The 10,211-nt window shown below is 38.7% G+C and overlaps 1 protein-coding gene across 1 annotated transcript; it reads left to right on the top strand.

The window, feature by feature from the left end:
- Positions 1-1,131: 1,131 nt before the first annotated feature.
- On the top strand, positions 1,132-9,949 carry LOC148362003 (uncharacterized). Its single transcript, XM_088343036.1, has 3 exons — positions 1,132-1,397; positions 7,513-9,667; positions 9,765-9,949. Exons 2-3 carry the CDS (start codon positions 7,918-7,920, stop codon positions 9,947-9,949), a joined length of 1,935 nt encoding a protein of 644 aa, XP_088199162.1. The 5' UTR covers positions 1,132-1,397; positions 7,513-7,917.
- The last annotated feature ends 262 nt before the right edge of the window (positions 9,950-10,211 follow it).

Raw genomic sequence — 10,211 nt, 5'->3', positions numbered from 1 at the left:
CTGATTCAGGCTTTCATAGTGGTCAGGGGGCAAATGTACGAACGCGGGGTCCATTCTGGTCGGAGGATTCTGTCAGGAGGACCAGAACAGAGCAGGAGACCCCAGAGCGTTCGTACAGTTCAGGACTGAAGAGAAGATCGTAGCGTGGGACGAAAGCAGGTCGAATCGGAGGCAGGCAGGCAGAATCAGGTAAACAAGTCAAAAATACACAGGAAAATCAAGCGAGTCAAACGGGGTAAAAAGTAATCCTCCGACAAAGAGTTCTCCGCGTAACGCGTTTAAAAAGGGAGTATTTACCAATCAGGAAGCACATTCCAGCGTGCCACATGATTACCCCAGGTGGCTCCACTTGGGTAATCATGACAGTCCATGTTTAAAGCTTTAATTAGATATTTATTCTTGCAATAATTTTCTTTTATTTTTGAAGCATTTCTATACTGTTCGAAATGTTTTTCCCCCTTTTGGAATGGGGATTACCCAGTCCATCAAAATGAGTCATGATGGAAATATCGAAACATGAAAATACACGAAAAAATGTCAATGTGGGTTGGGCAGTGAGGGCTGTGCAGGACGGATGAGAATCCCACAGTGCCACCCGAGCCCCCCACAGCCGTGGAGTTTCTCTGCTGTAGGTCACCCGCATTCTCTCCTGAAAGTGGGCGATCCGAAAAAAAACACATTTTTGTACAACAAGTTTAATAAATCTTTATCACAACATTTTAAATCAAATAAATACAGGCTTATGAATTTCCTCTTTAGAATTGGCACTGGTTCCAGCCACTGAATTCCTTAAGTGTGATCATGATGGATTTAAACTGTAAATATTTTATTCTACTGTTGCATTATCTTCTTTGTACACAATGTGCCTTTCTTGTTTGTGTTTGAAGAAGGAGGAAACAGGATGAAACCTTATCTGCGGCGAGATAAGGGACCTCTCTGACCGCAGGCCCACCTAGTTTTTGTTTGCTATAGATAACATGTTATCGTATAAACAGGTCTCAACTGTTTGTTTTGTTACTCCCCTTCCCTTAGCAGAGGAGACCTTATGTAAATTAGGGCCTTCCGAACACAATAAATAGACAAGGAGCATAAGAATATTTCAGAGTATCCAGCAGACTGCCTTAGGGTAGACTATGGATATTTCTCCTTGCAAGTAAGTTATACTCACGATTCTTTGTGTCTTTTTTTGTATATAGGTTTTGTACATCTGTTGGGTTAAACCTGACATTTATTTGGTCCTTCGAGAGCCGGATTCCAAGATACCTGACGATCCCAGCGTGTGAGTAAAGATCCAGGCAAGTCTGTGGCCACAGCATTAAGACCCTTTTCGGGACTGGTCCTTTTCCTTACAAGTTGGGATCCGAAGGTTGACGGAAAGTCCAAGGACTCAGAGAACTGTGAGTAAAACTTTTATTTTAAAAAGGAATGCATGTGACTAAAGTAAAAGGGTATGAGTGTGAAGAATTCAAAACAGAGTTAAGAAAATAAATCCTAACAATCCTAGGCACTATTAGGTAAAAGAGAAACGTGGCCAGTGAGCCTTAAGACACAGTGAAGTCTTAAGTAAGAGGGAAAGGGTTCCTCTCCGTTTCAAAAAGAACTCAAGGGAAGTTCTTTAAGTAAGAGGGCAAGGGTTCCTCTAAGTAAAAGGGCAAGGGTTCCTCTCTGTTTAAAAAGAACTCAAGGGAAGTTCTTTGTTCTTCAAAAAGAGTGAAAGTGAGTGTGAAAGAAAATACTATTACCACTAGGTAATTGTATTTTATACCAAAGCAACAGGGAATAAATGGTGAGCCTTTGTGGATGCATGTAGGCAAGAAAACTCCACCTGGGAAAAAGGTAGAAGTGAGTTTTACCACAAAAGGTTATTTATCACCATCCTGTTGAAAGAGAAACTCAGTGTTAGAATACACTAGGTATTAAAAACCACTGAGTCCAAATTTAGTTCTAAAAATGGGAAAGGGGCAAAGTAAAGCAAAACAGAAGCTTTTAGAAGATTTTTCGTGCAAAGACTGGAAAGTTATTGAAAAGGAAGATTCCTCAGCAATAGAACCCCTATGTTACTGGATAAAACAATATAACTTTAATGGGAAGTTGTCCACAGCAGGCATTTGAGAAGTGCAACAAAAAATAAGAAACAAATGCAAACAGAAAAATAATAAGATGAGAAAAGAAGGTTATGAACAGACACAAGTCTGGATAAAAATAGCAGGACAGCGAGAGGAAGGTGAAAGGAGGCCAAGACAGGAGAGAGAGGATGTAGAGGAATGCATAACGCAGATAGAAAATCTAAGGCGATCTTATCATCTAAACGGAATGGAAGTACAGCAAGTTTGGATGACACAATTAGGGCCAGATTGGTTCCACGTAAAAGTAGCATACTCTCCAACTAATGACGCTAACCCTCCCGTGATACTTGCACCCGAATCTGAACGATTGACACAACAGGTGACCCCTCTCCTAGAAAGAATCAGAACTAAATACAGGAAAAGAGCAAATTACACTGAAATAGGGAGATGTAAACAAAAACCAGATGAGCCATTTGATGAATACAGAGTAAGAATGGAAAAGGTGTTTAGGGCACATAGTGGGTTAGAACCTGGTGATGGAGCTGACGAGGGCCCCTATAAACGACAATTAAAAAATGCATTGCACTCAGGCTCCTTACCAGAGATTAGTGGATGGGTAAATCGCCACTATATAAGCATGAATGGAGGAACACTTGCAGAATACATAAATCATGCCCTCCATGCTGAGAAAGTGATAAAAAGTAAGAAAGGGGAGAAGAAGCCATCAACAATTTTCTACCAAGAAGATGAAGGAACCACAGTGTTCTTTCAACAATCTAGAGGTAGAGGCAGAGGTCTTGGATCACGTGCAAGCAATAAACCTAGAACCTGTTGGTCTTGTGGGAAGGAAGGGCATATTGCTATAAATTGCAGAGGCAACTCTTCCCCACAAGACCATCAGAGTGCATGACTAGGCCCGGAACCAGGACCAAAGCCTGAAATGAAATTTGAGATAGAGATAAAGCTAAAGGATAAAAATGAGGAAGAGGAAGAATATCTTTTCAAAACTCGCCATGAGAAATTTGAAGAACAGGTTTTAAACTTAGAAAACATACTGTATAAAGAAAAAATAAGAAACCTTAATCACCAAATTTTGTTAAATTTATTAGAAGTTTGATTGTTTGGGCCCTGTGTATGTCTTATGTTATATGTTTGTCTGTCTTACTCGTCAAAAAGAAAGCTAAACGCTAAAAAAAAGTACGTTTTCAAAAGAGCTGAGATTGTTTAAAGAGTGATATTTAAGAAGAATTGATAGAACAGATTAAAGGAGTTGGAAAAAGTAGATTTTTTGAGGAATAGGTGTTCACCATAAGGGTGTTTAACACAGGCACCGGGGGCCACAGATGGTTCTGGAGATTTTTTTCTTGCGGTCCGAATTTTTTAGTTGAAAATCGATAAATTAAAAACTGAGAAATTTAGGAAAAAAAATGACTGAGTTATTTTAGATGCGTTAATTCAAGATAATGACAGAATAATACAGAAAAAGATAAGATATTCCTGTTTTCAGTACAAAAATTGGTAAAATAAGGACTGGGAAGACTAGGAAAAATCTATTTGAGTGAATTGGAATAAATTAATTTGAGATAAAGGCATTTTTATACAAAAAGTATTGAAAAAGCGTTAATAAATAATTTATTTTCAATGAATGTGGAGGAAAAATGTATTGAGTGGAATACAAATGAGTAATATAACTTGTTGCACATCAATATATGTGATTTTCACATTAAATAAGTGAAGCTAAAATAGTAGATTTAATTGGTTTGAAGGAAAAAATTAAAATTGAGTGAGATGATTATACGTCATTTTCGCATTAAACTGGTGAGCTAAAAAGCTATTGTGAGAGGGCGTGTAAGGAAGGAATGTTATGTTGAGAATGGATTGTTGGCAGAACAGGTAGGGAAGTTACAAATACAGAAAGATAAGAGTAAGTAAAAGAAGGTATAAAGGGAAAAGAAAATAAATATTAAGAAAAGGAGCATACAAAAAAAAGAAAGAGAAACATAAAGGGGAAAGTTAATTAAATATCAAAAAAGATAATTGGTTGAAAATTAAGTGAGACTAACCGTAATACCATAGATTGGGACAAATAACTTTACTTTTTCAACATTGAATTGTGTTAATTCTAGATGACTAAAAAAGCAAATGGGTGAGAGTGAAGCACATTATAGAGTGCTTTTGGAGGTCTTCGTTGATTTGAAAAGCGCTGTATAAATGCAGACCATTTACAATTTATAACATTACTTTTATAGAAAAGCTACAAATATAAAAGAAAATTATTGCAAGGGGATGAATATCTAATTAAATGCTAATAAGTTTGGACATAATATGTTGTTTTGCTTTAGAAGAAGAAGAAAGAAATACCACAATATTTATACACAAATAATATTACAGAGGAGAAAATGTACGGTATTGGGTAGCAACAGGCGTTAACACATGGTTCAGCGATTCTACTGGACTATCCAGAAAGTCATTATTCTGGACTATAATAGTAAACTCAGGAGTACATCTGAAAAAAAAAAGAGAAGGAATGACACATTTACTTTACTAAGGAACAGCAGGAGCTATTAAAACAAATTCCTAATAAACTATGGTCCCAGGGACCCACAGATGTAGGACTAGTAAAAGGAGCACAACCTATAATAATAAGACCCAAAACAGTACATCGGCCCAGAATAAAACAATATCCTTTAAGACCAGATGCAATGGAAGGAATAAAACCAATAATAGAAGATCTAAAGAAGGCGGGAGTACTAATAGAATGTGCTGAGTCGCCCGTAAACACACCGATATTTCCTGTAAAGAAGGCACCCCCATCTTCAGGGTGGAGAATGGTTCAGGATTTGATAGCGGTAAATAACGCAGTGATCCAGAGGTCCCCGTGTGTGGCAGATCCACACACACTATTGAACTCTCTGAACCCAAAGGCAAAGTATTTCACAGTGGTAGATATAAGCAACGCATTCTTCTCAGTACCAGTGCATAAAGACAGTCAATTCTGGTTTGCATTTACGTTTAAAGGGAAAAGATATACCTACACCAGAATACCTCAAGGGTATTGTGAAAGTCCAACAATTTACTCTCAAGTAATTGCATCAAGTCTGTCTACCTTCGAGCCTCCAAATAAGAGCCAACTACTAACTTATGTAGATGACATATTAGTAGCATCAAAAACCAAAAAAGGATGTGAAGCAGATACAATAGCACTACTAAAACATTCAGCTGAAGAAGGCCATAAAGTAAGCAAAAACAAGTTGCAATTTTGTCAACAAAGGGTAAAGTACTTGGGTCACCAATTGAGTGCAGGAGGAAGAACTATTCTAGAGGAAAGAAAATCGGCCATACTACAAGCACCCAAACCACTAACAAAGAAGCAAATGATGTCCTTTTTAGGACTCACAAATTATTGCAGAAGCTGGGTGCCTAACTATGCAGAAATAACAGCGCCATTGCAGTCTCTCATGTACAAAGAGGAACTGAAAATGTCTGACTACCTAAAATGGACCCCTGAGGCAGAAGAAGCTTTTTGCAAATTAAAGCAAGCCATGGTTAGTAGCTGTACACTGGCGTTACCAGACTATCAAAAAGAGTTTGTACAAATGGTAGACTGCAAAGGACATTTTATGACCTCAGTTTTAACCCAAATGCATGGTAACAAGCTTAGGCCCGTAGCCTACTACTCAACCAAAATGGATACTGTAGCATGCGCACTGCCACACTGCGTAAGGGCAGTAATAGCTGCATCACTAGCGGTCACTTCAAGTGCAGACGTAGTACTTTTTCACCCACTAGTACTTAAAGTCCCTCATGCCGTGTCAGCCCTGCTTTTACAAACAAAAATGAGTTTTTTGTCACCAGCAAGACATCTATCATGCATGTCAATACTACTGTCTCAGCCTCACCTAAAAATAGAACGATGCACAGTACTTAACCCAGCAACACTAGTTCCCACAGAGGATGAAGGTGAGACTCATGATTGTGAAGCATTAGCAGAGCAAACAGCGAAAAGTAGAGCAGATCTAAAAGACACTCCACTAGAAAATGGACAAACCCTTTTTGTAGATGGTTCCTCAAAGAAAGATAAAACAGGAAAAACGAGGACAGGCTATGCTGTAGTAACACATGATAAAGTATTAAAGGCAGAAGCATTAACTCAACATTGTTCAGCTCAAGCTGCAGAATTAGTGATCCTTTCAGAATCCTGCAAACTTATGAAAGATAAGATAGGAACAATATACACAGATAGCCAGTATGCCTATGCAACAACTCACACGTTTGCACAACACTGGAAAAATAGAGGTATGATAACATCAACAGGAAAACCAGTGACACATGCAAAACTGCTAACAGAACTATTACAAGCAGTGCAGCTGCCAAAACAGTTAGCTATATGTAAATGTGTGGCCCACACACCAGAAACAAACCCAGTTTCAAAGGGCAATGCATTTGCAGATAAAATAGCAAAACAAGCTGCACAACGAGAAATAACAGTTCTAAGTCTAACAGAAAATGCCTTAAAAAAACAAAATACTACAAGAAATGCAACAACAATCGCCTAAACCAGAGCAAGAACTCTGGAAAAGAAAAGGAGCACACCTAAAAGATGGAATCTGTAAATGACAAGAAGATAAACCAATCTTACCAAAAAATCTATACAAATGGGCAGCAATATTGAGCCATGGGAAAACACATCTCAACAGGAGGGATGGTAGGATTGATAAACCAGATATATACAACCTATGGTTTTAACTCCTATTCAAAAAATTTTTGTAGAACATGTTTGATATGTGCAAAGCACAATGCTCAGGGTAATCTAAGACCAAAGAGAGGACAGTTTCCAAAACCAGATTATCCATTCCAACACATACATATGGACTTTATAGAACTTAACAATAGTGAAGGGAAAAAGTTCTGTTTAGTGATAATAGATTCATTTTCAAAATGGATAGAGCTTTTTCCTACAAAACACCCAGATGCGCTAACAGTAGCTAAAGCATTATGCCAAGACATAATTCCACGTTATGGGATTCCAGAAAAGATCTATAGTGATAATGGTTCACATTTTGTAAATCAAATAATAACTAAAATAGGCCAAGCATTTCATATAGACCTAAAACATCACTGTGCTTATCACCCACAAAGTGCAGGGTTGGTGGAAAGGATGAATGGAACTATAAAAAACAGACTTAGGAAGTGTATGGAAGAAACCAAAAGACCATGGACTAAATGTCTAGAATTAGTAAAACTGCATATTAACATTACCAGTACAAATGGGCTAACACCATATGAAGTATTATTTGGTAGACCTTACAGATTACCATTCTTTAAAAATATGTGGGAAACTGATGATGAAAGTACTCTGGCTGATTACATGAGAAAAATGTTGCAGCACCAGAAGCAACTGGCAGATTTCAGTAATAACGATGATACACTTTCCATGTCTCCACAGGAAAGCCAGTTAGTTGAACCAGGAGATTGGGTCCTGGTAAAAAGCATAAAGAAGAAACACTGGCATTCACCTAAGTGGGAAGGGCCCTACCAGGTGTTGTTAACCACAGGCACAGCAGTAAAGATTGCAGAACGAAACACATGGGTTCATTTGACACATTGTAAGAAAGTGATTAAATATGACTAAAATAACTATTTCTATCTTAGCATACACCGTAACCGTCCTCATTTGCGTCATTGTGATAGCATTGTGGTACCTATTGTAGAGCTGTAGTTCCTCAACAAAACTTTCAGAGGAAGTCTGGCTACAAAGGGGGCTGTAATTATAGTTTGCAGTCGTCTCAAACCAGTGAAGATTGTCCACAACTCTGGAAGTATTAGGAGGAATTACAGATCTACGGGTAGAATGCTCACTCCAACGCATAAGAAAATCGTGGCGGTATGTGGACCGATAGGAGCAATAGTAGTAATGTTGTTGTTACTAGGAGAAAAAGACCTCGATATGCAAAGAAGAAGAATAGGATGGTCAAATAACGTGCAAAATGGACAAATAAAGAACCCGTGCAATACCACTGATGGAGACCAACACACGACAAAAGAACTGTACTTCTGTTACCAAAGCAATAGCATTCAGGCTGTGTTCACTTTTGACCGGAGCTTACAAGTTGGAGGTTATAGCATAAATAGTTGGAAGGGATATGACTGGTATCTGGATAGTAACAGGGACATCATGGGACACAATTTGGAGAACTCCCACAATTGGGAATATGTCTTTGCCACTACTGGATCATGGAATAAAGGATCATATGGATCCTCCATGCGCTCCAATAGGTGGAAAAGACAGGTCGCCTTAACCAAATCAAATGATAGATTGACGTTAAACGTCAATACAACCCAAAACCCTTTTGGAAAGCCTGATAAATTTGGGCCATATCAGAACCCACCATGTCATGGGTTAGCATTATGTATATGGAGACCACATGCCCAAGACCCCTGTACTGTGTTTCTGTTATGTCCAAATATCACGACGTCCCTTACTACAGAACCAGACTTTACACTAGGGCCAAAATCAAGCTCTCCTATCAAACCTAGGATTTATGTAAAACCTGATACAGATGATTGGTTTCAAATTAGCACAGGCATTTCTAAAATAAATAACAACTGGCTTCTAATGGCAGAACAAGCTGCGCAAACAGCAAAAACAGATTGTGTAGTGTGCATGGGAGCCAGACCTGTTTTGCAAGTAGTTCCCTCAGCCTTAGAGTATAAATGTCTGGCAGATGTGATGAATAATACTACACCTTCAACAAACTGTTCATCATGGGATGAAGTTTACCCTTTAACGTCGGATGAAAAGGAAAAACCTATATTCTCTAACAAAGTGGCTGAAGGAAATTTCTCCTGCATAAACAGGACAGGTAAAGGCAAGAAAATGGGTAAATTAGACAGCAATCAATGTCACTCAGTGCAGACAGTAGACATAACCTTTAGGCCTAAATCTCGGAGTGACATCTGGTGGTGGTGTGGAGATAAAAAGTTGTATGACAAGCTACCATATAACACCACAGGACTCTGCGCCTCAGTCTCATTAATCTTACCAGTATCCATCACACCAACCTCAGTTACTGATTTAATGTCCAAAGCAAATAGTGTACTTCCCCACACCTGGAAAAACAGAAAGAAGAGATCATCATCAGGATGGAGTGAAAATGACCCTACTTACATAGACAGTATAGGGATTCCAAGAGGTGTTCCTGATGAATACAAATTAGCAGATCAAGTAGCAGCTGGTTTTGAATCAATCCTATGTTGGTGGTGCACTATGAACAAAAATGTAGACAGAATCAACTACATCCACTATAACGTGCAGAGACTGGGCAACCATACTGAAAAAGGATTCTCCGCCATCCACGAGCAGTTGTCAGCTACCTCCCTTATGGCTTTCCAAAATAGAATTGCTGTTGACATGCTGTTAGCAGAAAAAGGAGGAGTCTGTGCCATATTTGGTGATCAGTGCTGCACGTTCATTCCTAATAATACAGCAGCTGACGGGAGTCTCACCAAAGCTTTGGAAGGACTCAGGTCCCTTAACAGCAAAATGAAAGACCATTCTGGAGTTGACACATCAATGTGGGACAGGTTTGGAGACATGTTTGGTAGATACAAACAACTGGTGTTGTCTATTCTCATGTCGATAGCTGTATTTACAGCTATCCTCACCTTATGTGGATGTTGTTGTATCCCTTGCATTAGTTTTATGCACCAGAATGATTACCACTGCTATACAGCCTGTTAAAACAGAGGTATCAGAAATGTATCCACTTCTCACCCCAAAGGGCGAAGCTCAGAAAGACAGTGATGACGGTGATGCTTCCTTACATTTTCCAGATCTTTTTTCAGAAGTTTTTGACTACGGTGAATCAGACGACAAAGTTTAACCTCTAAGTGTAACATGAGTACTATAACATGATTCTGTAACTGAAAATCGAGAGAAGAAGTTATTGGATGACAAAGAGAAATAGTGCAAAGTGAATAAACAGGAGGGAAATGATGGATTTAAACTGTAAATATTTTATTCTACTGTTGCATTATCTTCTTTGTACACAATGTGCCTTTCTTGTTTGTGTTTGAAGAAGGAGGAAACAGGATGAAACCTTATCTGCGGCGAGATAAGGGACCTCTCTGACCGCAGGCCCACCT

The sequence above is a fragment of the Urocampus carinirostris genome, chromosome 8, assembly GCF_059441175.1.
Source record: "Urocampus carinirostris isolate Australia breed hairy pipefish chromosome 8, RoL_Ucar_1.0, whole genome shotgun sequence".
NCBI lineage: Eukaryota > Metazoa > Chordata > Actinopteri > Syngnathiformes > Syngnathidae > Urocampus > Urocampus carinirostris.
Note: the sequence above shows the minus strand (reverse complement) of the source record. Positions and strands in the feature narration are given on the sequence as shown.

Bases quoted from the DNA above. Each gene is read 5' to 3' on its own strand.
- LOC148362003 (XM_088343036.1), top strand. From the start codon at position 7,918: ATGCTCACTCCAACGCATAAGAAAATCGTGGCGGTATGTGGACCGATA. The intron at 9,668-9,764 runs GTAGATACAAAC...CCCTTGCATTAG, and splicing joins CAGGTTTGGAGACATGTTTG to TTTTATGCACCAGAATGATT.